This window comes from Cotesia typhae, unplaced genomic scaffold (assembly GCF_013202065.1).
Source record: "Cotesia typhae breed Kobodo isofemale line unplaced genomic scaffold, CoteBio_Ctyphae contig_22, whole genome shotgun sequence".
Classification (NCBI taxonomy): Eukaryota; Metazoa; Arthropoda; class Insecta; order Hymenoptera; family Braconidae; genus Cotesia; species Cotesia typhae.
Genome location: NW_027423728.1, coordinates 8,658,374 through 8,686,052, shown reverse-complemented (window position 1 = coordinate 8,686,052; position 27,679 = coordinate 8,658,374). Strand labels below are relative to the sequence as shown.

The following is a 27,679-nucleotide window of genomic DNA, read 5'->3' as shown; positions in this document are numbered from 1 at the left end:
TTTTTTTTTTTTTTTGTATGTTTTCATATTGTTTTTTTTTGGTTCTGTACTTTTTAGCTGGAGAGTTTTAGTGAGAGCTCGATCAGGAGCGCAGGACTTTTGAGAAGAAATCTTTGCTTTAAAATTTAATAGTGAACATTTTTCTTAAGGAAATTATTAGTAACTTTTAGAAATTAATTAGTACGATTGAATTTATGATAAAAATTGGGAAAGTTTTCAATAATTTTTAATATTCATGAAAAGTGGTTAAAAATGTGAGAATATGAAGAGATTTAAAGGTATGTATAATCACTGGTATAAGTAGATATATGTGTAGGTGGTGAATGCATGACATGCATGTGTTTATAATATATATAGCAGAGTAAAGTACTAATATATCCATTATCTGTAATACCATTGACGATTGACTCTTTATCTCTTACAGGACGGTATAGTATGTCAAGAATATAGTGTTGCGGATAAACGGTACTCGATACTATGCTGTTTTCATTAATGCCATCGGACAGGGGAGAGTCATCGGAATTCCCGAGGCAAAACGCAACGCGCAGTATAGCAACATATAACGCAGTAGAGACCGCTTAGGATAAATGTCGAGGCGGAATATTAACGAGGGCAAACGTGCTGTGCAACTATGCTGTGAAACACAACTGATGAGAATATATATATATATATATATATATATATATATATATATATATATATATATATATATATATATATATTATACAAAAAAAACTATCATATATTTTTTTTTTTATTTCCCAGATAAAACGGTATTCATTATTCAACTTTTTTTTGACGAAATTAGTCTCGAAAAAAAATTCCTACTACCAAAAATCAATCGATTGAATGTGTATTATATATTGCCGATTTAGCATTAAATAATATTATTGATCTTACTCAGTATGCTGAAAAATTGAAAGAGCTATTTAATCGTAAATCCGTGTCTGAAGCATCTTGCATTTACAAAAATTTACAGACGAATCTTGTCATTTTATCTCAGATTTACAAGCTTTGCTTTTTAAAGTAAAAGTATGAGTTATAAAGAAGATCAAAGATATCATTTATGTGATAAATTTTTTTATTTCATATGATATTTTTGAAAAGCAAAATTTTTTTGCTAAAAAATTAAGAATTTTTCTTTACTTTCTTGCTCCATTTTATCAAGCTCTAATTTAGTTAAATACAATTTCACTGATATAATTTTTCAACAAACGTCGACTTGTAAATTTCAGGAAAATATTTATTAGAGAAATCATAATGCGAAACCCGCATCTAGTAAATTTCCCAGTCCAAAGTTGAGTGTTCAGTTCACGTGCTGTTATATACACACATAAGGTATCCGACCAATTATCTTGGCATGTATTTTGCTTAGGGTGACCACTCACCCGGGAGTTTGGTTGTCATCTGCAGAGTTTCGCGGAAAATTTGAAATGGCCTCAGGCCTATGACAACCAAAACGACCCTTCTCTTTCTAAATCTCCAACATAATAACTCCTAATTACAATAAATTTTTTATTTCGGATAAATTTACGCACGGACGGTCTTATGAATCCTATGAATCCTATGAATAGAAATATATGACAGAAAATTCAAGCTCTGGTGAAATGGAGATTGAGAAAATAAATTACCAGCAACATTTCTATATATTATAATTGATCTGAACTGTTAAATATTATGCAATCTCAAGCGACAAGACATAACAAACAAGTGTTATACTGACCAAGATTGTCCGGCTGAAAGTGATGATAGCTGGCATGATGGGAGGTGTGATGACTCAGTGAGACATTTCGCATGGACGTCGACGATGTTTCTTGATGATGTTGTAACCTTTGGCGAGCAACGGCAATGCCCACAGGAATTCCGCTAGCTGCTGCAGTAGAAACGACTATTCCTGAAAACATCATAAAACATAAAAATTCAGCTTTGAAGAAGAAAAGAAGAAAAAAATATGAAAAAAGGCAGCATGAATATAAATTACAGTTGCCATTTATTACGATGCACGTAGGTGTACATTCAACGTATCGTAATTTGCTCGATGCGTTGCGGTTGCTCTTTGGTATAGTAAAAATATATATATATATATATATATAAATAAATATACGATATTTATGCCACACAGCCTAGTGTAGTAAGACTCGTTTTATGCCACGCCTTGTATTTACGTCGCCATGCGTGCCACGCACCTCCTACTTAACCAACAAGTCCCTTCTTATTATTTTTATCGTTATTATTATTATTATTGTTAGGATTTGAAAAAGTTATCCTTCACCCTCTTTAATTTCTTTCTAAGCAAAGTTCATTGAAATTATTTAAAAGTTTACTCTTCTTTTACAACTACTGCATTCTTCTAGCACTCTCGACATACCGGATCAATTCTTTGTGATAGTTTATCATTTTAAATATTTTATGTAACTCTATTTCTTTGGGTTCTGAGGACCAAAAGTTCACCCTCATTTTTTTGCACCGCCTCTCTTTTATTCTCCCCTATGGCTCTCATTATAAGAAAAAGTTAGGGAGCATGAAACTTTTCATTGGTTAAACTTCAATGGGCAGCACATGAGACTGGAGGTGCAAGAGGAAGAGAGGAATTTTATGTTTTAACACTAGGGGTTGTGCGCATTTTAAATTTTAAAAATATTCATCTTGCAATGTATAATTATTGATAAAAATTAAAAAAAAAAAAAAAAAAAAATTCTTGATCGATTAAAAATTTTTCTACTTGATTATATTATCAAACCGCCATTTTGTTAAAATTTTTATAATTAAAATTCAAAGTGACTAGTTGATGTCTATAAATTTTCACATCAATCAATTGAAAAATCTCTCATAGAAAAAAATGATTTAAAAATGGCTCTTTTCAAAGTGCTTATAACCTCTTGACGATTGAACTCTGGCATAAAAAATAAAAAATCTTAAAATAGAAATAAATAAAAAAAAATATTAACCATTCTCGGACTTGGGTGGAAGCGGTTCAATTTTAACCGCCGTAGTCGTAGCGTGAAGAGACGTTGATACCTCGGCTACTTGACAAGGCACCGCAGCGAGAGGTTCCCGCTTGATGAGATTAGTCGCGGCGCTCTGGTTGAAGGCATTCGCGCAGGACGATGTGTCTTGACCGTTCCAGGACGAGACAACTGGTAAAGTCCGGCTACATCCCACCTCTGAATGGACGACTTTTGTTTTGCCTAAAAAGAAAATTTTTTTTAATTTAGCTCGCTCTGGTACCAAAAACAAAACACAACAAAATACTTAAAATAATATATAAAGAGAAGCGTGAACGAGAGGAAGATACAGCAAGCCCGTCTACATTTACATCCATACACCAATTATATATATGAATAGAAGCAATAGACGCTAAAACCGGCGGAACGATAAAACGAGCGACGAGACTGCTTAAATATAGAACAGAAAACAGAAAGAGGAATAGAGGACTTGTTGCGTAAGCACGTCTGTCATCTACTTGTGCTATATATTATGGACTACATACTATATACTATATACTACATCCCCAGTCATAACTAATTGAGCTGAGCATCATATATGGAAAGTTTGACTTTCTGTTAAGCCTTCTATTCGGTTAAGTTCAATATTAAGAATAAGAAGCTAAAGCCAAACTCAAGTACAAGCTCAACCAGGCTCAAATTCTTGCAAAGCTTTAGTTCGTGTTTGTCATTGTCGAGGACCACTAATTTTGAAAGATTGCAAAGTAAAAAAGGCTCGCTTGATCCACAAAATATTAATTGCTGATACATTGTGAAAAATATTAAACTTAAAAATAATTAAAATTATTAAAATACCGTACCGTTGTTGATATTAGTGCTTTTGCAGATACAAGATTGCCGGGTGGTAGTTTTGTTCTCGACTTTGATAGCAGTTTGGGCAGCAGCCTGTTCAGTAACGAAAGATTCGCGCTTTTTCATGGTACTTTGGACAAAAGCACTCCCTGTTTGGGCACCCTGGACTATCACTGTGCTGACAGTGCAAGCGGCTGTCCCCGATGGGACTGAAGACCCGCTGCTCGAGGACGGACAAACGGCCAGTTGATGGTTATTTTGATCGCCAGGCTGATACTCTTGGACCAAAAGTCCTCCGCTGGCTGGCATCACGCTCGCCTGGGTGTTAGGGGATGAAAAACTGTTGATTGTCAGCGTCGGTGTTCCTGCAGTCACCAGGGAGAGTTGCGGAGAGAAAGTTCCTTGATGGATTCCACCTTCGTTGGGAATAAAATTAGATAAAAGCGCTAATTAGATAAGTCTGCTGGGGAGTGGACAACAAAAACGTTTTAGTAGGTGACCATTCGTTTCATTGACTTAAGTACTTACGAAACTGCTCAGGAATATTTTAAACTAACTTTTGCTATAATTCAGAGATGCAAGCATGCACTCAATTTTAACCACCTTCTATTTGCGTTTGTTTAAAAAGTTTATATTTTTTTTTACGGTATATTATTGAAAATTCAAGTCTAAGTTTTATAAATTCTGGGAAAATTTTTTTTCAAAACCTATCAGAGTAAAAATAAAAAAGTCTGTGAATTAAATCTTTGGCAAAAACTCATGCAATATTTCCTATTTAAAAAAAAAAAAAAAAAAAAGTGACATAATAAACACTGTGAAAAAAAAAAAAAAAAAAACGTCACACCAGTAAAGTTTTTAGTCGTAAAAAGATACGGCTTGACAGATGAGCCATGAGTAAGATTCGAGAAGCACACACTTAGTATAAATCTTGCAAGACTAATATAAACAAAATTAGGTCTTTAGTAAAATTCGTTCAAGAATAAGTAAGATCTCCAGATCCTCATCGTGATTTCTGTGTGCTAAAACTATGTGCCAAGGACCTTTGTACATAAAAGGCACGCAAGCGACGATGAGTAGAGCAAATTAGGAGTTTGCTTTTCAACTGTCAGAAGTAGCCGCAAAAATGGAATTGAATCGTAAGAAGAGAGTAAAAATAAAATAAGGAGCTAGCCAGAGTTTAGAAACATCCAAAATGGATATAATCATTTGTTGATGACTAACCGAGTGTTAATATACGTTCGTCAATATATTTGGACGTAAACGAGGTCGTCGATGTACTCGTCACCATCGACTCACCGTGATGAAGATGATGAAGTCCAGCTAGGTTCAGAGTGTGCTGGGTGTGCTGGGCATGGTGGACACTCGCCCCCACATTTACCCCCACGCCCTGGAGAGTCAGAGGCTGCTGGGCATGATGCGGCGCTAGGCTTGCCAAATTCTTCGCCAATAACTCCAGCTGGGTAACTCCCGGAACCGGACTGTATGGGGAACCCGGTGGTGGTGTCGGCGCTCCCCAAGTGTAGCCCCCAACTCCCACTCCCACTGCTGCTGAGAATACACTTTCTGAAACTATAAATTTTTTTTTTTTTAAATACACTTTATGGGTTTAGAGTCCAACTGATATGTGCTTGTAAGTAATAACCGACTTATTCAATCGACTGGTTACTTGTTTTAGTGTTATAAATTTGATAAGACTTGTTTTTCTAGTTTTTAGTTTTCATAATGCTTTATTAGAAATCATTTTTATAGGTAAATTTATTTTATCACGATTCTGAGCTTTAAATAATTAAATTATTTGTTTATTATTTTTTTGTCAAGGAACAATATTTATTCAGATGAAAACATACTTGTTTGCATTTGAAATAAACAAATTGCCGATTTTTTATATTTATCATTTTATTAATAGAAATTTTTAATTTTGTTCCGATAAAAAAAAAAATAAACACCAACAATTAGCAAATTAGTTCTTTGAAAATACGATACAACAGGACTTGTAATCAGAATAAATACAATTTTTTGATTACCAAACTATATAAGCGTATAAAACAGGTGCAAGTCAAAAAAATAACGATAACATTTGGGCATTCAATTTATATATAAATAGCTTCCTGTTGATAATCTATAATAACGTAGACTTTGTACATATAATATAAACTAAATGGAGGTATGTTTTTAGTATTATGTCATTTACGAGCTTTTCTCAGAAAATGTTTAGTATTTTTTTTTTTTTTTCGGCTAATCTTTCTATACCCGAAGGAATATGATATAAAAATTCAATATCATATTTCAAACACATCGTTCCCATGTCTCACGACCATCAAAGAAATATTTTATTTTGAAATATATTATTTCTTGCACAAGTATAACAAAATCAAGTAAAAAACTCGTAAATTTATGACTTGGGAGTTAAATTGAGTCACAAAAAACTTAATACGAGACATTAGACTAAAAATGTAGAACTTTATTGGACTGAAAAATATTATAGTTGGTATTATTTCTTAAAAATTCAATTTCTGTCAATTAATAATGTAAATTTACAATCAGAACGTAAATCGTTAATGATTAATGTCGGTCTAATTGGATAAAAGTAAAATTTAAGTGTTTTATTTAGTATCATGTTGTGAAAAAAATGGGTCTATTAAATTAGAAAAAAATGTTCTCATATTATATCTTATATCCCAGAGAAAATCAGATATTACTCACCTGTCCGTTCTGCTGAGAAATGCGTGAGCATAACATAAATAAGTTCATGTGTATTTAATTACAACAATTTAATAACGATTGTTTTTACGCATCGTTTAAGAAAAAAAAAAAAAAAAAAAATACACGTGTCATTAAAAGTTTGCATTCGTTCCAGCTAATGGAGATAATTAAGCTACCGATTGCTTTTTACACGACCCAAATTTTTCAAAAATAATCACATTATTTTTTTTTTTTTTTTTATTTTTAAGTAAAGTGTGAACTGGTATTTTTAATTTTCTATTCACTACATAATTATCCAAACTCGGATAGATTATGACGAAAATGAGGGCATCGTTTTAGGTTACACCTATTGGACAATGAGGTTATTAAAGCCCTCAAAGGACAAAGTATACCCTCCTCGGAAGGAGGAGGCTCATTCAGAATTGTAATTGCATAATTGCGGTATTGTGAGAACAGCGTTGGACTGTCAAAAAGACTGAGCGCAGAATTAAAAATTGCCGAAAAAAAAAAAAAAAAAAAAAATAAATAAATAAATAAATAAAAAAAATATATTAACCTAATAAGAAGAAAAAAGAAGCCGAGAAATAACAAAAAATATATAGGATAATAGAATAGAATAGAATACCTTTGTGTGTCGTCGCATGATATGTTCTTCCGGGGGTAGCTGCAGGGGTGGCTGCTGTCGTCGCCACATAACTACCCCCGTTACTTCCTGGAAATAAGGAATACAGCTCGTATCGATTAATCCCTGAAATAGTAATTATTTTAGTGTTAGAAGAAATCTCAAACTTTGCCAAATTTTTTTTTTTTTCTTGTTGGTATATTGTGTAGGGCGCTAATTCCTGAAAAAGTTATTGTCTGTGGAATCTTAATGGAGGGTATTGGTTGCATTCTTTAGATTCTTCTTCAATTGAATAGTTAAAATGTTAACCTTAATAACAATTATATCAATGTTTATTTTTTTTTTTTTAATCAAATAGATGATATTGTATCTAAAATTTGACACTACTGTGAAGATTTTTTGATGAAATTGTAATTTCAAAGTTTTTTGTCCACATTAACCTGAATTTGAACCAACTACAACAATTTTGAGATCCTGCTCTCGCTTTTAGGATAGTCCTGTTCAAAATCAAGTGAAATTGGGCACCAAACATAAGAAGAACAATAAAGAATCAAGCAAAAAGAGTCCTGCTAAAGTAACATTAAGAGGAATTAGGTACATTTGGATAAAAGGGACGGATCTATTGGCTCTTCGCTGAAAATAATGATAATTGGGAAATAAATAGAGGGATAAGTCAAGTGGGAAAAAATGTTATCTAACCTTGATTGTGCGATGGTGCAGGGGTGGCAGCTAGGGGTGGCGTTGCTTGGGACTGCTGGCTTCCTGGTAGATTATTTTGTGCAGGCGCAAGGGGCCACAAAGTGGTGGCTGAACCAGGGACGGAGTTGTGAGGACCCCGAACCCCGGGATCGCCGACCTGACGGCTGGCAGTTCCCCCTGGGGCCACGGGAGGGACCAACATTGGACCACCCCCTCCCGAGGCTGTAACAGAATAAAAAAAACATCTGTCAATTGACGACACTTGCACAAATCGCGGGTTATTCTTTACACCAATTATATTTATCATTTTATCATTTTATCATTATAATTCACCCTGCTTATGTTTGGCGGCATCTACTACCAGTATGAATTACCATACGAAATTGGCTTCTTTTTTTTTTTTTTTTTTTTTTGTAAAAACACACATTAAGGGTGAGCCGATTATTCACCTCGCTGTTATTATTATGTGTGACCAAGAAATGCCAGCAACAGGTCTTTTAAAACTTATTTATTCTCCAGTTATAATAACAATAAAAATAAAAGTCCTATTCGGGTTTATCAGACGTGCAAATAGATTCCTTATTGTCGGATTTAAAGATTATTTTGATAAATATTTACGGAAAAAAATTTTTTTTACATATTACTATGTATAAAACTGTTTATAGAAAATTATATAAAAATTTTATATTATTCATTTTTTCAATGTAGTTGCTTAGTGCGAAATGAATCACTATAATTTAAATTATAAACTTCACAGTTTTCTAATTAATATATGTACTATAATGTATATCAGATAATTATATGCATATTACATCTTATTAGTATCGAAAATTATCATGATTATGATTGTTCGGTTTACTGGCCAAGTTAATTACAATTTTGCACGCGCTTGAGTATTCAATAATTTTAATAATTAAAAAAAATGCGTGGAAATTTTTGAAATTATCTCTCTGTCTACTATTTTCAGTGTCATAATGTGTTCAATGTTAAAATACTTATTATTGTGCTCTATAAACTAGAACTGAAGCTCATAATCTCAAAGATAAGTACGTTCCTTCAGGCCTCATAGCTGTCATTTATACAATATAATATGTGATTTTAAAAGACAGATATGTACTTCTTTAAAGATAAGTAGCTCTATCAATTATTAAATAGATACTGTAAGTCTCATAAGCGATTAAAATCCATGGGACAAACAGATTTTTTCTACGTCAATAATATGTTTTGATAAATAATGAATCATCATTTAAAATAAATTTTTCGTTACTTTTATCAATAAAAATACTTAAACTTTTGTTAAACATTTTTTCAGCGTGGAATTTTCCAAAAGTCTAATAATTAAACGATAGTTTTATCTCCATTCAATTACTAATAGTTATTTATTGGTATATAAATGATCAGGAAGTTGAATTGTCGAACGATAACAAGGATAATAATTGTATTAAGACAATAATTGATAAAGAAAATTGGGTAACTAGCATCAGAAGGATGGAAATAATAAAAATAAATTCGGGATCACTGAGACGTAATCTTAGCGATGACAACGTCGTTATCCTCGTTGAGTTCATCCGACGAGTTTTTACGTAACTCGCACGACTATCGGAATCTGTTTGGTCCCCTCGTACTCGCCAGAATTCGCCAATGCCTCTCCTCCTCTTTCCTTTTTCTAATTTATTTATTTTTTTTTATTCCTTCCATCTCAATTATGTACAGCGACACATTTTCCGTAACGATGCTGCGAAATTTAATATTTTTTTTCCGCCATTGTCACTTCGAATGAACTCAAAGGATAATAAATGATATTTCAAGCAATAGAATCGTGATTTTAATAATTATTTTATTATATTTATTTATCTGAATACTTTTTTAACAGAAATAATTTTTTTTTTTTTTATATTTAGCGTCAAAAATTCGCAATCAGATCGAACTTGAGTTGATTTTTTGGCAATAACTTATTATTATGTCTTATACATTACATGTATTACGTATAAAAACATTTTTCCAGTTGGGTGGAACAGTATCTCCGATATTCGATACAAAAAAAAGGGTGGAAAAAAGTTAAGATCACGTAGAATTTTTTACGAGCACCTGTTTCATCATTTTCCACTCGTGTGCCCGAGGCGGTATAGTAAGGCTACGTCGTCAGGTAGTCACGCTTCGTAGACCCTTCTCGTGTGTACTAGGTATATACATTTATATACGTATATATATATATATATATATATATATATATATATATATATATATATATATCCCCAGTGGCTTGAAAAACCTGTTTCTTATTCTTGATGTACCTCTTTTGCTCTTCTCTTCTCTCCTCATCTCATCTCTTTTCTTTTTTAAATCTTAATCGTATTACCATTCGTCCATGGGTTACCGAATCTTGAATTTTGAAATTAGAAGGCCATTATCATTATCATTCTAAAAATTTCCCTTTTTTCTTCAAATATGTTGCTGTCAATTAATAATTTAGAAGTTCTATCTCTGTGGATAAAAAAATGTTATTCCTGGTAAAAGTTGTTCTACAAACTGTGTAAATATGATTTATTTATTTACATGCATTGTTATTTATTTAATACTCTGCAAAACTTCCTTTGTTCTATCGAATATAAAAACATTAAAAGTTTACAACTTATAGAGCCTATAACATCACGTATTTTCTTTGTTCTATATAAATTGACCCTCATATTTTGGACCTCTATGAACTTATATTATATTACGCTACATATAGAGGTTCTTTGATGGTAAATGACCTATCGATGTTTCTTTTATGAACCTCAATAAGTTCGCAAGTAGTTCTTGCCATATATAATAATAAACATCCATCTAAAACAATTTTACTAGCATAATTTCTCTCAAAATTATTTCCAACTAACTTCAATTACCGAAAAGCTGATTCCTTTAATTTCGACATTATATTATATGTAAATCTATAAAAATGTATAATTATCTGTATATGTGACGGCATACGCGTGCCCAAGTCCAGGGTTACATTTATCAACCTAAATGCATTCTGTCGTGCTGAAAATTGCTAAACCTCAATCACACGAACCTCATGTGATACCTAGAGAATTATTGTGAGGATAAATTCAACCACAAAAACGATCACCTGCTCATTTGCAATACTTTCACTAATGCATACCTTGCAATTTATCATTTTTGTACTATATAATGGACTAAAGTCAAACATTGATTAATTTTAATCTAAATTTTTCCATCCTGATCTATTTTCGTTGAATCCCATCAAAAACGCAGCAGCCGGGTCAATAAATCAAAAGAATAAACCCACTTTTCATTATATCGATGAAAAGGCGTCACGTGACCAAATTTATATATATATTACTAGCACTGGAATCTAGCACGTGCCATTAATTCAATAATAAAAAACGCTGCGAATAGATCAAAACTACAATTTTTTACATTTATATTGTCAAAATTAGATAAAAAAAAATTTTTTACTAAATTTAATCTACATCAGAGTAATATTGGAGTCAGGCCAATTTTATATTTCGTCCAGAATGTCGATATTTTTCATTAAAACGAGACTTTATTCAAAAACTAAAAGCTCGGTCGGATTTTAAGTTGAAAGTCACCAGGCTGATGCAAAAATAATAGAATCAATAAATTAGATCTTTGGGAGCCTATGTTCCGCATTTACACCCACCAGGAAAAATAAACACATCAGAGGAACTAAACTGACACCGGGAAAATTACAGATTTAACTTTACAGAGATTTTTAAAACGGGAATATCAAAGTATAAATCGATCTGAAACGCAGCAGCGCATCACTCTTGTTTATAAAAATGTCCCTCCTGCTCTTACTTTGTGATGGAACGCTTTTTAGTTCAATTTATTGCACAAGGGTGGCAATTTAAACCGATCAGGTATGAAAGTATAGGTGTCGCAATCTACTAGTAAGAGAGATATTTACTCTCATCGCAGTTGAAGTATAAATTTTTTTCTAACTAATGTACTTATAATGGTGTTCAAAGTCGAAGATTTATTATCATTAAAATTAGCATTGAATTCGCAAGATAAAACATCTGACAAAGATCAGGAGCATCGAATTGAGCAACAAAGGAGCAGAAGCTAATTTGGGAATTTGTTCATCAAAACAGATTGCGGTTTCGCTAAATTGTTATTGGATGCGGAATGCAAAACAGACACCGACTAGCAGTGGCTTTACGAATTATGATACGCTTCCTCCATCAAATATCCATCATTTTAGAGTTCAAAAGCTTTTCACGAACAAGCTATATTGACATTATGCCACTGATAACTTTTTTATATAAATATAAAGCTACAGGCTCTTCTTTTTCGAGAGCTACTTTTTCATTTCTGCACCAGAATGGTATTTAACTGTTTTTTCATTCCGAACTAATAATTCGCTTTCAAAAATCAAACACAATGAGTGCCGCTTTTGTGAGCGCTATAATTATCTACAATGAAGAAAAGATTTAACAAAACTTTGAAGTCAATAGTTCAGGCGTTTCAATTGTTGGATTATTCCGTTAGATTCAAAATAAAGAATATTGATCTTTTACTGAAGTTGAACTCTTTTATCTTCAAATGTTAAAAATACGATAAGTATGTTAATTTATTTGAAAAATTTTGACATTAAATAAATTTCAAGATTTATTATAAAGTTTTTAATAATATTTTTGAACTCTTGAAAATTAATATGTAAAACTTGGTCGTATAATTTGTAAATTAATAATTATAATTTATACTTTGAGTTACTAACGTAAACAATATATGAAAGACTTTTTAATTTTTAGTTGAAACGTCACTTGAATTTTCAACGACAACTTTTAGTATGTAAAATACAATATTATTTAGCAAAAAGATGTAATTTTGCAAAATAAATAGCCTTAAATATAATATACCTTTGCAAGTTATAAGGTTGACTACAGCGAAAGTAGCAAGGATGAGATTAAATCAAGTGTACTCATATCATGACGATGTACTCGGTAAAAAAAAAAAAAAAAAATATATATATATATATATATATATATATATATATATATATATATATATATACACTTTTTATAAAGAACCCCAGCTACATGCTGCATACGAGAATTAAAATAAAATGACGTGAATTTAAAACCAGACGTATAATACTTTGGTCTATATGTTTTAAATTTTTTTAATCAATGGATCATGTATGTTCATAGAAAATATTTTTGAAGGTACATATTCTAATCTTTTTGAAAAAACTTGAGTGCTCTCTTAAAACGAATTAGCCAAAGTACTGAGTGAATATTCAATGAGAGTAATTGAATCACTCGGGGCAATCAGTGTAATTCACTATTTCAGTACTTTTGAGTGCTCCTCAGTTCTCGGTATCAAATACTTCTCGATGTATTATTATACATACACTGATAGAAAAACAATCTTGATTCAAAAACCTTTTTTTCTTCAAAATTTGAACTCTTAAAACTAGATATAGATATATTTCTTTCAAGAATTTTTGTCTCTTGGTTCAAAATAGGCGATAATATTGATTCAAGATGTTACCGACTTGTGTTAAGAATGGATTTTTTTTTTGAGTCATTAATTTACTTATTTCTAAGAAATGATTTTTTTTCGGTATAGCAATTAAAGACTATTTAATTTTGAAATATACTTTGATGAATTATTTTAAGTTTTTTGAACGATAATGTTATTTTGGTTGAAAAATTAAATGTATCGATTGAAAATAATATAGCTCTCAAGCCAAGAAAATCTAAATCAAAACAAGAAATTCTTAAAGCAAAATAATTGTTTGTCTTCCAAAATAAATTCTTAGATTAAGAAAATATCTCTTGAATTAACATAAATTTTCTATCAGTGTATATGCACAGAGAAGATAACTTTTAAATATGTATGGAAAATTTTTAAGTTTGCTTTATGTAAAGTGTTATAGAAAATTTATCCAACTGCGAAGTTAAGAGCAATCGATAGTAAAGTCAGAAAAAATTTGGCTCGTTAATAATTTTTGATTTAATTATTAACCGCGAGGAAAATGAATACCTAAATTTCCAACTCCTAACTATAGGAAAGCTTAATGTTGAAAGAAAAAAAAATTTTTAAATTTAATTAATCACCACCGTTAGGTTACATCAGTGTAAGGTTAATCCAAGGTGAGACGTACGAAAGTTGGCTTAAACACAGAATAAATTGGCAAGAATGAGTAAGTAAAGAATAACGGAATAGGAATAGAATAGCACTGAGAGAAAATTCCGTCGTTTCCAAATGGTCAATTAGTAAACAACAATACGGAGAAGGACGAGAGAATGCTTTCAGGGTCACCGCAGCGTGCGGGCAGGATTTGGCTGACGCACACAACACGCGTGTTCAGCATGTGGCATTAACGACAGAAGTATACAGAGTTATATGTATAGTTAACATATACGTATAGATATATTATAGAGAATGGGATAGGATGAAGTGAAAAAGAGAGAGACAGAAAGAAGGGTGAAAATGTGAAATGAAGGAACAACGCTGGGAAATACGCTGGCTAAAAGTAATAAATAGGACCCCTACGGGACGTCCTTAAGCTGTTAAAAGTACCGTTGGTCCAGGCACTAAATCCGTCTGGACATTTTATCTTCTTTGCCATTTTTACAAGAAAGTTGAATGTTAATTTGCTCATTCTAATTTCAATAGTCTGAATTATTGTTTAAATTTTTAAGTTCATTTATCTTTCTGATGATTTTTCTTGCTTCAAAATTATTTCTTCTAAAACAAGTCAATTTTATCAGTGCATATAATTTAAAGCGCTTGAGAACATCTCGTTGTTTGGAACGTCATAATGATCCATATATCCGCTTATCTAAACAATGCTCATTGCATTTAAGTATTTTCATAAAATTTCTAGTAATCCCAGTTGAGAGTATTAACTGAAGTATATAATAGATAAATTTATCTTTTCTCTATTGAGTGTAGCATAAGCCAAGTATCTTCAAAAGGTTAAGCCCAGATCTTTCTGAGAAAGTCAATAGTTGTAGCAATCGTGTTATTTTATTACATAGAACTCATTTTAAACTAATCGGCAGTTTACTTCAGTGAAAAAGTGAAAGAAGAACTGACTTATGGACAAAAGAAAAGATTATCTTTTATTTTCCGAAGATTTCTTCGCTCAAATCAAGAATATTTATTCTCAGCAAAATAAATATTAAAATGAGTTATAATTGAATAAAAATAAAAATTTTTTAATTGACAAAAATTTTTTAAGTGTCAACTATCAATCCGGCGTGCATTAAATTCAAGAATAGGAGTTAGTACACAGAGTTAGTGAAAATGAAAAGCACTCTTCTCCGAATAACAAACTGTAGAATATAATCAAACGTGTGAGCCATACGGCGTATATATACATATATGCAATACACATACTTGGGAAGTACTCGTCGTGGGAGGGCCCCGGGCTATTCTCTCGCCTTCCACCTCCACAACCCTTCATTATCTTCGTCATGCTCTTGCTACTCACGCTCTACTCGTCGCGCATAATATATATATATATATATATATATATATATATATATATATATATTCACTCTAACTAAAACCGCTCTTCTTCTCTTTCTTCTTTATCTTTCATTAATCACTTTGTTATTTACGTGTCTGCTAAAATTCCAACGACAAAACTTGTAACACTACTTGAATTAAAACGAACAAACTGTAACTCTAAGACAAGCTCTTTACAATGTGTACCAACTTCTAAGCTGATATATTTTGGTTTGTACTGAATTTCAAGATGAGAGTGAGCAGTTTCTTCAACACAACTTGATTCTTAAATATGTACAACATATTCAATACAATATTACAGGGTCTGTTTAAATATAAATTTTTTTTTTTTTTTTTTTTTTTTCGAGTATATTATTTGATAAAAAGATAAATTATTTAATCAGTTGACCGATTTCGCTCCTAAAAGCCATTATATTTTTCTCTTGAACAGAATAAAAAGTGATCTTCTGAGAAAGGACTCGTAAATCTCCGAATAAAATGATTCTACAGTATTCGGTGTAATATATGTCTAGTAAGCTCACAGACAAACTAAATAGAGTTATAGTCGTGTGTAAGAGTAATTTTTTCAGCTCTCGAAATCTTGAGCAGTGAAAGAAAAGATAATAATTAACGCCGGCTATTAGGTAATGTCGTTTCATTACTCACTGAAAAAAAAAAGCAAACTACAACGAATTTATATCGATTGTAAGCTGTTAATTTATCTTCCGTCTCATTAAGTCTCAAATTCTACGGGCGTTACTTTTTATCGAGTCACAGTAGAGGCTTTTAACATTGATTTGACATTAAATTTACATTCTCAATTCTTTGAACAAAGATTTGTAAGCTTCTTGTACAATTGTTTCCTCATAAAACTATTTTAACGTTCAGAATAAACAAAAAGGAGCATTTATAGTGTAAAAAAGTTGTTAAATTCTTGTAAAATCGTTACATTTGCGGAATTTAACGCACACGGAATTTAATCGGAGCACACACGAGAGAAAGAATTCACTAAAATCACTTTTCTCGACGATAAGAAAAGTGTTTACAGTCTCTGTACTCCTAAAAATTACGGTACCTCATGAAAAAATCCATTGCCTGTACGCAATAAAACTTCAGTGGTGTAAAAAATACAAGCTTTGCTGGTGTAATATCGCAGAATGTGTAGCTGCATCTGTTCCATCTCTCGCGTTATTTTTTGATGTGCCTCTTTTCACAAGATATTTTCTTACAAAGATGTTTTCATGGAATCCCATTCTTCATCCCTTAGCCCGAAGAAAATGCGTATAGGGTGTATTAAAAAATATTGAAAAAGTTTTTTAGCACAGTCAGAATCAAATCCTCTTTAAAATAGAGAAAAAACAATACAAACATATATAGTTTTTTGTGTTAAGAAACGGACATTGTGTTATTTTGATAAGTTTTCATGAAAATAAATATAAATACAGAGGAAAAAAAAAATATTTTTCAAAAATTTATCTTCAACCGCACAATCTCAACGATAAATTTATCTGAAGCTTAGAAGAAGCTCCAGGTTAAGAGCACATATTTGACGAACAAATAAGATATTGTTTACAGATAAAGTTAAATATGATATCCATATTATTTAAATATACATAGGTTAAATAAAAAGTTGCTGGCCGAAATGCTCAGCGGGTAAGACACGCAATCCATTTTATTATTTTCCATCAACATCCACACATGTTATCTTCTTTGAGAACTCCAGAACTCTTTCTATTCGGCCAGATATCTCGGTTCTTCTATCTTCGTATTATATATATATATATAAGCGGGTCTAGTCGGTTCGAGCGATCAGAAGCTTATATGGCCGGTTCTACGGAATGTACATACCTCCCTTCCAATTTCATTCTTACTTCCTATCTTTCTCGACATTAAATTCACATTCAGATCTCACTGGAAGAATCTTCGGGCTTCCTTTTTCAGCATCATGTTATCCCTTCAACTCCCACGCGTGCATTACTCGATTTTTCTACCCCTCGGGCTTCTACCCTTCGCCCTTTGGGGTTCTCATTCCGTTGCACCGAATATTTTACCGACACATTTAATTAATTTGGTTTCAGCTGGACATTCTTCAACTAATTTAGAAAAAATGTCCCGTTTGTTGGAAATAAAACACAAAGGTTGGACGATTAAAATCAGCCATCTGATTAATGTTTATCCAGCTTAAGAAAATAATGTAACTATTTATTATTTGACCTTAGAAATATTTGTCCAAGGTTATAGACTGTTGTCGAGTAAATAGATATGTAAATTGTAAAAAGCAACTATCATATAGTTAAGCTGTGAATGTCTGTGTTATATAATCGTAAAAGGATATGAATTATTTTGAATGAGAGCCGCTGGCTGGATGGTGTTTGCTACAGAGACGGAATAGAATGCACGTATACATAGAGACAGGAGCACACAAGCAGACAAGAAAGGGAAAGAATACTGGAGGACAGAGCACTGGAGGCAGAAGGTCTCGAGAGCGAGGAAGAAAGCTCGCTAAATAAGAAGATCATATATATATATATATATATATATATATATATATATATATATATATATATATGAAAGGAAAGAGGTTGGCCCTGTCTGTATAAGACCCGGACGCCCTTTCCCGGCTTCACCACCTCGCCCTAAAGTTCCTCCGAGTTCGAGTACGAGAACTTCAGTCAGACTCAGCTGAAGACCCCGAATACGAGATACAGGGGCTCCATATCTCAGTCGTATTCACGGCATCACGATCATCGTGCCCCCAAAGAGAATTATTCACGACGAGAAGCCCTGAGAAGACCCTTTGTAACAACAAATGCTGCATTATCTGCAGCTGATTGGCTTTTACATCATCTGCCCTCTTTGGATTTTTTTAAGGAACACTTGTTGAGCTCACTTTATAATTGGTTTATCCAAAATCTCATGGTCAAGTGAATTTTTTGACGTCTAGTTACTAGTTATGAAAAAATACTTTTTAGTGGTGGAAAGATCAAAAAGAATATAAATTTATAATGGAAGAATATCAAATAGAATAACAGGAGAAATAAAGAATAATAGGGATGAGTTGAGTTTGTATAGCTCGCCTTAACGATCGGTCGGTCTGTTGACTCAAGTGGGCCGTTAGCGTGGCATCGCTAACTCCCACCGTAAACTATATACACTCACATTTGTTAAGACCTTAGTCTTTCTTTTCTAGCCGTTTTACTTATTCGTTCGATCTTAACTTCTTCGTAGAACAACAACCAATAACATTCGACTAAAGCATCTTAATATATTGGAGTTAACTTTGATAGAACCTCTATTTTGGGTACGTTATTGCTCCTCTGGCGCTTGTTTTTGGGACGTTATTCCCAAACAGATATAATGGGTCATCGTTAAGGATCTTTAGGGTGAAGGTCACAAATCATAATAATTAATGATAATTTGAGAATTGCTTGCCAAAACTTTTATAAATTTGTGCAAGATTAATACGAAAAAAGTCTAATTCAAAGTATGCATAGAGACTTTTAGAAAAGATTTGGACACGTCAGCGAAATTAATGGCCTACTATAATCGATACTACATTGAAGCTATTTCCTGATGAAATTTCCGTGTCATATACGTATATTTTCATCTATATAGACGCTTACACGAGTAAACACACATCTTTCATTACAAGTGATTGATAAGCGTACATTTACGCGCTAAATTATCAGCTCAAGTTTAAAGAATCCCCGGTGAAAAATACCAATTTGATACCTAATCCAAAGGTATCAAATATTAGCGAAAAAAAAGCACCGCGCTTGCGCGTGTCAATTAAAATGACCTAATATAATCCATATGACAAGTGTGTGTTGTGTATTAGTGTATTGATATTGAATTTTCAACTAATTTCATAATTGATTGGTGGTCAATAAGAGCAAACTTTTATTTAGATCAATAAAATAAATTGATAAAGATTAGAATATTAAGTTCAACCGAATCGGGCTCCTGTGTGAAAAAATTCAAATTACCGAGAGCAAATAAACACGATTTACTTTGGGTATACCGTTTAATAATATACACACGATTATATCAACTAGATACGAAAATAATACAAGTACAAAAAGCTGGATTAATAGAATTAATTTCTCTCTTTATTCGCTCCTTCGCTCACGAGAATAGAACTAGACCCTACATAAACATTTTTTATTATGTGTTTGCACAAATAATATACACTTTATATCTTTAAATGTATTATATGTGATACATCAACTATTCGCGTACTATAAATTGATCAGAGGTTGCTAATCACAGAACTTGATTTTTAAAAGTCATTGTTTAGGGCAATAAGTTGATATTTTTTAAAGATTTTTTTTTATCTTTGATTAATTATTGATAGTCTCGTAAGTTTTATCATGATTATTAAAAATTAAAAAATTTCTTTGACTTAAGATGTTGTTTTTCAATTCACAAATTATTTTTATATAATATAATAGATTTTTCTATAACTTTTGATTTCACACAAAATGTAGGGACAATGAAGCTCGCTATAGATCCGGCGCACGTCAACGTAAATGCATTATTGAGTGCAAGCGTACAGAGCACACCCATAATCCACGCAATCAAGGCATGCAATATATTTTTATTTTCATCAGCATGTAAAAGAAAACATAAACAAAAATCTCCCGCGATGATAACAGTGACGTCACTCTTGAAATATGTTTATTTTTTGTCATTTAGATCGTATTATACCGCTCTGATTGAATTTTCATTTAATGACCAATGTTACGCTTAACAAGCCTGTATTACTTGAAATTACTTCAATAATTAGTGGGATTAAACGATTATTTCACGGTGAAAATGAAATGATTCAGATAAATTTTCGCATTAGCATAAATTATTATCCATTTGAACGGTTTTTTATTAAGGTAATAATCTACTGAGACTATTGATGCAAAGTTGACGGTAAAAAAACAAGCCACTCCTTATGTTTATATAAATACAGCTGGATTTTATATTACAGAGAACAGAGACTGTCAGTGAAAGTTTCTGCAGAAAAGTTTTCGCGGGTTCCTTGATCCTTGATCCTATAATTTTCCTGGATAAAAAATGATAGTACATACCGAACACATTATAGAATAATTAATTAATATAAAATAGTAAATCTTTTTTTATATACTCTTGGAATGGACATTTATTTAAAGGTCAGAACTTGAATAAATACATTGATAAAAATATTTTTTTCCGTTGAATTAAATTAATCTTTTTACCATCACAGACTCGTGACTTTGGATAGTACAGTTAAAATTTGCAGATTGGGATAGAGGTTCTTGATAGAGCAATCATCTTCGAATCATAGTCCACACATAATAACAACAACATGAATAAGAGTGTATAATGCATATCAGGGGAAAAAAATAAATAAGTAAAGGCCCGGAAGTAACCGAATGTTGAGCGGTGTCTCGACTCCGGTGATCATAAATTACTGGCGTTGGCGTATCAAGCGTCTGGCGTGTTCCGCATCTGATGTGATGCGTACGGGCGATACGCTTCAACGATTCAATCCTCAAATGATGCATTACGACATTCGTAATTTGGAAAAAGGTTACCTCTACCCGCGATACCATTATTTGCGTAACGTATTGTTGCTTTTTATTTGATTCTATTGAAATTTAATTTTTATCAAATGAATCAACACATAATTAGTCTTCTATTGAAATTTAAATTCCTTTGAAAAAAATTACAGAACTTATATTATATACTTCAAATTTAACTCTCTACAAATGAGAAAATTTAGCGACTGTGCGCCCTCCGTCGGAAATATTCATAACTAGATTTTGATAAAAAATTATTGATAGGCCTATTGAACCTGATACGGCTAATTTTGATATTAGAAAACTTGATTGATTGATTGATTGATTGATTATTATTATTATTATTATTATTATTATTAACTCCAACAAGTGTTAAAATCAAAACTTTCAAAGCGCTAATTTTTTAACCACCTAACAATTATTTTCCGCGTAGATCTCAGTCTATTCGCACGAAACAAACAATAAGGCCGGGAAACTTGAGACGATAATTGAGGATCTACACCCTGATGAAAACATCAATAACACATTGTCTTTTGGCATATTGTTAATTCTTTGAGAGGCCGGAAAAGCACCAGAGTCAGAGTCCTCTAACTCAGGATAGGAACTGAACGTAAAAAGACAAAGAAGGAAAGAGAGGAAGGTAAGGTAAAGTAAAAAGAGTTGAGAAAGCAGTGTCAAATTAATCGGTGAAAAAACAGCGAGCAAAAAGCTTTGTACTTTGGGTCTCATCCAAACAAAGAGACAACTAAAGCCATAGCATGGTATATGACTGGACCGACTGCTGCTATACCATCCATACCAGGCGACCCCTGCAGTCGCTTTATCCTTTTCCAACTTGAACTAGTGTGTAAGTAAATATATACATATAGAGATAAATGTGTGTGTACATAGTTGTGAGCATTAAACCCCGGATTCTCTGCGTATGTGCGCGCAAGTGGTTGTACGGGGGTGTTTGGTCGCTAGGCAACTGGCGCCCCCATCGGCGGTCGTTTTCCGAGCAGAGCTGAGTACCAAGCTCTTTACTTTATCAAAAATACTGCTCACGGTACGATTGCAACAACACTTTTACACGTCTTATCTCATTCTGTAAAATAAACTACGCCCGAATTTTCAATTCCGAATTCGACGGTATTATTGCTTTTTATTTGCTTACAGCCACAGATATAATGAACCCCATTGACGTCATATTTATAAATATATGAATAATTTAAGGGGCTTAGTCGAGCAAGAATACGAATTAACATTTTCGTTTAAATAGATCAACTCTTTTGTGCTTTTTTGTTATCTCTATCTCCAGGGAGAAGGTGGGGGAGTAAATTTCGTCATCAGAAAGAGATCTAACAGTTTTTATGGAGCTATTTTAGAGCGTGCATGTTCTAGATACCTTCTTTTTATGGCAAGGTACCTGGAAAAAAAAAAAAAAAAAAAAAAAAAAAAAAAAAAAAAAAAATTCTCAATTTTACGGGAGAAAGAACTGTTTAATGTTTACAGATTACGGGATGAATTTTAATAGCTCGGTGCGCTTATTCAATAATCTTTACTTTTTATAAAATTACCACCTTTAGTTTTTGCATCTGTAATTTTATTTGAAAAGTATAAAATAAGTAACCCATGAATTATTCATTCGCCGAAAATATCCGATTTATTTATAGAAAAAACACGATATATATTTTGTGACAAATATTCAAAACTTCGATATCGACAAATTCGTTTTGGGTCTCGAAAATTAAATTTTCGCCAAAGGTGTCCACAATATGATACTTGGCTGATGAGATTCTCGTGTATATAATATATGTATTCTAGATTTTTTTCCAGGATAAAGTACAGCTTACTGACCAACTACATGACCAGAATATGTGACATTTAAATGGGGAATTTTTATTCCTGCAGATATGCAGTGGATAACTTTAAAAAATTCATTTTGCGTATAAATAGACTCTTGCAAGGGTAAAGTGTACTTATTAATTGTATAATTTATTCATTTATCAATTCCGTATCAGTTTATGATCAAGTGTCTGAATTTTTATTCATTCAATAGAACTTTCTTCCGTCAATCCTCATATTTAATTTAAATTAACTTCAAAATTTATTAAATAAAATAGTTTAAATTTATTTCCTAACTAAGATGTTTTAGAAAAACTTACTGTCGAAGGTCCAGTTTATTTTCAAGCACTTTAAAATATTATTCAACCCGATAAATCGTTGATTGAAGACTAAACAATTGTTATCAGTATGAATGAATATAACTAAGACTGATATTATTATTAATAATAAATTTAAAGTTAAAAACTACAATAGTCAATAACTAAAATGAAGAATAAATTTTATTGTAAAAAAATAAAAACTAAAAAGCGAAGCGACATAAAAACGTGTAGAACGGTAACCATAAAATGTAAAAGTCGTCAGATCCACCCGGTATATATAATTTATGACCTTGGCATGTACAAGACCTTAGGATTTAACATTTCAAATACAGTACGTCCAGTCGTGCGTCGATTAACGTTTCAGTTTCATTTCAGCATAACTTTTGTTTGGACCTATATATTCTGAAGAGTTTGACTCTCTGTTCTGTTCTCTCTCCATCATTTAAGCTAAAACTCCTGTTAGATGTCCTATCCGTTTCAAAGTCAATTCTAGTTAAATTCCAAGAGCAGAATCAAATTTCGAGAATTCTTGCTCCCAATTTAGTATAATTACCGTACTCTTTAGATTACATTATAACGAAGGGTTTAATTGTATAAAATGGTCAGGTAGAGCAAGAAATAAAAGTACCGTCAGCATAATTAACGCGTCAATTTACTATTTCTACATCTTCAAACGCAATCCTTTTATGTATTCTGTTTCGCCCTTTTATTCTTTTCGATATTAAAAAATAGATTAATCTCACAGTTTATTCTTGTCGGGTAATTATTCTCTGCCCACTTTACTGCTTAAAATATGTTTTTTCAAACTAAAATATGAATAAAATTTGGTTAAATTATTTCATTTAAAGAATTAAGTAATCGTTTATTTTTCATGAAATATTTTCGATAAATTACTCAATATTACGACTTGATTAATGAAATAATAAAAAAATTTTTTTAAAGATATAATTACAAAAAAAACCTAATTAATTCGAGAAAATAGTCGCGTTTGTACACAGCAAAAATAAGTTCCATCGGTGGTGCGACACCTGGTAAAGTATAAACTCGCGACTAGATTAGCAATATACCATTTATAGCCATATGAAAGCTAAGGAAACTTTTTTATTATATTATGTACACTCATAACGTCCAGTTTACTTTTTTTTATCAGATTTGTATTGTTTTTTTTTTTTTTTTTTTTTTACAACAAAAGAATTTAAAATTGTTCTACCATTTATATTTATCATGCATTTTGATATTTTTTAATTTTTACACCTGAAAATTGGATTTAGATTACAAACTTTTGTAATTAGACATTTCTTGGTTAATTAGATTGAAATCACAAGGGGATTTATTAAAAGTTAAGCTTGACTGTGAATAAATTTAAGAGGAAAATATTTCGATTTTCTCGAGAAAATTTTCAGAATTTCTAAAGTTATTCTGGGTAGATTACTCACTGGAGTATGACGTCAATATGACGAGTAACACGATTGGTTCAGAGAAGAAAATTATGCGACTTCTCTCTGGGGTCTAAGAATTTTTCCAGGGCTTTTTTAAATTATGTACGCTAGCCTCAAAAGACCCCGAAATGATAACTATATATAATTTAAAATTAATTTTTCTGACTAATGAAAAATTGTTAAGGAACGTGGGGTGAAAATTAGGAGCGATTCGCGATCGATTAACGAGCTTCCAAGTATAAATTCAAGTGCCAAACTTTTAAAAGTAGTTAGGGAAACTTTTACTGGAGCAATTTTCACATGGATTTAAATCACTTTTTCTTTTTAATCAACGTATAATAAAAAAACAGCTAATTTTTAAGAATTTAACACGTTTTTCTCTCATTTGTGATTGTCAATTCAAAAAATTCACTCTAAACTGTAAAAATTAAACTATTGCTGTCCATAAATATCCAGTTTCTTGAAACTGTTAGTAAACTCTAAGTAAAGACTTGGAAGGCCAGGCTTCAAATCCCAGCACGGTCAAAATAAAATTAAAAAAACTATTTGTTTTTTATTTACCATAAATTAATGATTAATATAAACCTAAATGACTAGTTTAACATAAAATTTATCGGATTAAACGACTAAATACTAGAGTTAAAAAAAAAAAAAAAAAAAAAAAAAAAAAACTCAGAAGGTACTAAGTCCATCATAAACTCATTTGAAATTACACACGAACGGATGTATAATCGGAAGAGGAAGAGTCGGTGGGATGATTTAAAGAAGATTGTCGTTCCTAGCAAAAGTATTGTGAGAGGAGTGAATATGAAGCAAAGTAAAAGAAGTCTGCTGACTGAATAAAGCCTGAAGGAACTAAACAGTCTATCGGCTTTAACCCGAGTTTAGAGAGAGTTCTCCACACTCTGGAGCTCCTCTCACTCTGGCATCCCACCTCCCCCCGGCCTTCCTCGGTCTCTCTGCTCCTTCCCTACTATACTATCTACTATATACAGTATTATTATTATTATTATTATTATTATTATTATTATTATTATTATTATTATTATTATTATTATTATTATTATCATGATGATATTTTGTTTTATTTCTCGAGCGAGGCAAGTTCTCTCGGTCGCCCTTACTAACACAGAGTGGAGAGTAAGGGCGACTGAGTCCTCCCGACTCCTCCTTCGTCACCTCCTTCGACTATCGCGGCGCCTCTTTATTTATATTTTTTATTCCCTCTATCCTTATTCTCGATCTTTTTTACTTTTACTTTATTTACATTTTTTGTTTATATCCTCTCCTTTTTCGTCTTAGTACATTCTGATACACAGCTTGTCGCGGCCGTTCTTAGAAGCACGCGCTCTTAGAAGAGGCACGCGCTTCATACCCCGGGTTACATATTCAAGGAATATTGGTTATAACTTGTGAGCTACTGAGCTTTGTTATCGACGTACTCTTCCTCATTTCCTCATCATCGGTTTATGGATTATTCCTCTTTATTATTTAGTTTATTTCCATCCTCCTTCTTCCAAATAATAACAACCCCCGAATTATATTTCACTGTATCTGGTCGCCTCATTGGACATCGATTTTATATTTTGTTCACTTTTTTATTTTTCTGAGGTTAATGGCCTTTATATTGCCAAGTTTATTGAACAATTATATGAAACTGCTTTAAAAAAAAGTTTAATTTTTCTTCTTCATTAAATATAAAAAATTGTTTTTATTTTGAAATAAAAAATATTGAGTAAAACTCAAAATAAATTAGAATTTCATGTGATGCACCCCAAATGATTTTATTAGGCTTCAAAAAATTGTTTTCCATCTAAGTTTAAATGCCTCAATAATTGAACTCTGTTGTCCTACTGTTCTTTTAAGGATTCTTGTAAGATTTCTCGACATAAAGGACCCAAGTTTGATTATTTTTCGACATCAGACACACGGATTTCTAATTGATTAAACTTTAGATAAAAAAGGAAAAAATCTGAAGAATGCTGATATTATATATAATAAGAGGTAAGCAAATTCAGTGGCACGGATTCAGAAACCATTATATGTATACATATGTATATCGGGGTGGTTTGGGGATCGATGGAATTCGCAAAGATAAAGAGGGGAATAAAATAAAATGAACGTCAAGCGTCAAAGGGGAAGTAGACAAGAGACGGGAAAATAACACGAATCGCCACTCACCCTCTGACTTCTTTGGGGCGGGTCAGTAATGATGCCTCAACACACGAGTCATCGACAATATATATATATATATATATATATATATATATATATATATATATATATATATATATATATATATATATATATACAGAATGTACATTAATAATCCTTACTACGGCATTGTGCTCAATACTGATATTCCTTTGTGTGAATTGATCGTAGGTCTTTCCTCTGTGCACTCCAGTATGTACCTACAAGCGCTTTTTATACAATTAAAAAATATCTAGTCATGTGGAAAGGAATTTAATAGGGAAAACCGTTAGATATAGCGCAGTACAGAGTGTAGGGTGCTTCCGCTTTTATATTCCCTCTTGTCGAGCTGAAAACCGCGGTCATAATTGAACGGATTTATGCATCGAGACTAAATCTAATTATGCCAATTTCACTCTTTATTTTAAGGAATTTTTACATTAAATATTTTCATTATTATTTGGTGTAATTTTTATTGGGTTTTAAATTAAATAGAAAATTTATAAATTAATTTTTCAGAACCTTTATAATATTCTTTAAATAAAAAAAAAAAAAAAAAAAAAAAAAAAATTAAAAACCTTCAACACACAAAATCTGAATTTTATATTTAGTAGGAGAGTGTATAATAAAATGTACTATACAAAAGAAAAAAAGTCACTAGCTCAGATGCGGAAGGTTTTGTGTTAAAGCTCCCCTAAATTGAGAAATTAAAATGAAAATTGTCCCGACCGACAAAGAGTGAAAAAGAATATCAACTGAAACATCTCTTGATGCGTGGTATGTTTTTATATTTAAAAATAGTCCCTAATCAAAAATTAAAAATGATTGAAATTTTAGCTATTTAATTACTCAAAATCTTTTGATTGACAGAAACTCGTTTGTTAAAAATCTCAGTCCTTCAAAAGTTTCCAATCAATATAAATACGAGTGTTATCAGATCTAATCTAGCTATCTGTTGATGATGATGATGATGATGATGATACGGGCAGAAGACAAAGAATATATATATATATATATATATATATATATATATATATATATATAT

At 31.8% G+C, this 27,679-nt stretch overlaps 1 protein-coding gene across 10 annotated transcripts in view; it reads right to left on the bottom strand.

Moving 5' to 3' along the window:
- The window catches only part of Wge (BAH domain and coiled-coil containing protein winged eye), a 43,185-nt gene that overhangs the window by 9,602 nt on the left and 5,904 nt on the right, over positions 1-27,679 (bottom strand). For 8 of the 10 annotated variants that reach the window (XM_074238242.1, XM_074238243.1, XM_074238245.1 and 5 more), the window contains 6 exons: positions 7,822-8,043; positions 7,126-7,248; positions 5,019-5,366; positions 3,806-4,213; positions 2,949-3,188; positions 1,724-1,894 (listed from right to left, as the gene is read on the bottom strand). In XM_074238242.1, coding sequence (XP_074094343.1) covers positions 1,724-1,894; positions 2,949-3,188; positions 3,806-4,213; positions 5,019-5,366; positions 7,126-7,248; positions 7,822-8,023 — 1,492 coding nt within the window. In that variant the 5' untranslated portion in view covers positions 8,024-8,043. The remainder of the gene's footprint in view (positions 1-1,723; positions 1,895-2,948; positions 3,189-3,805; positions 4,214-5,018; positions 5,367-7,125; positions 7,249-7,821; positions 8,044-27,679) is intronic. The other 2 variants (XM_074238248.1, XM_074238250.1) reach the window with 2 other exon arrangements.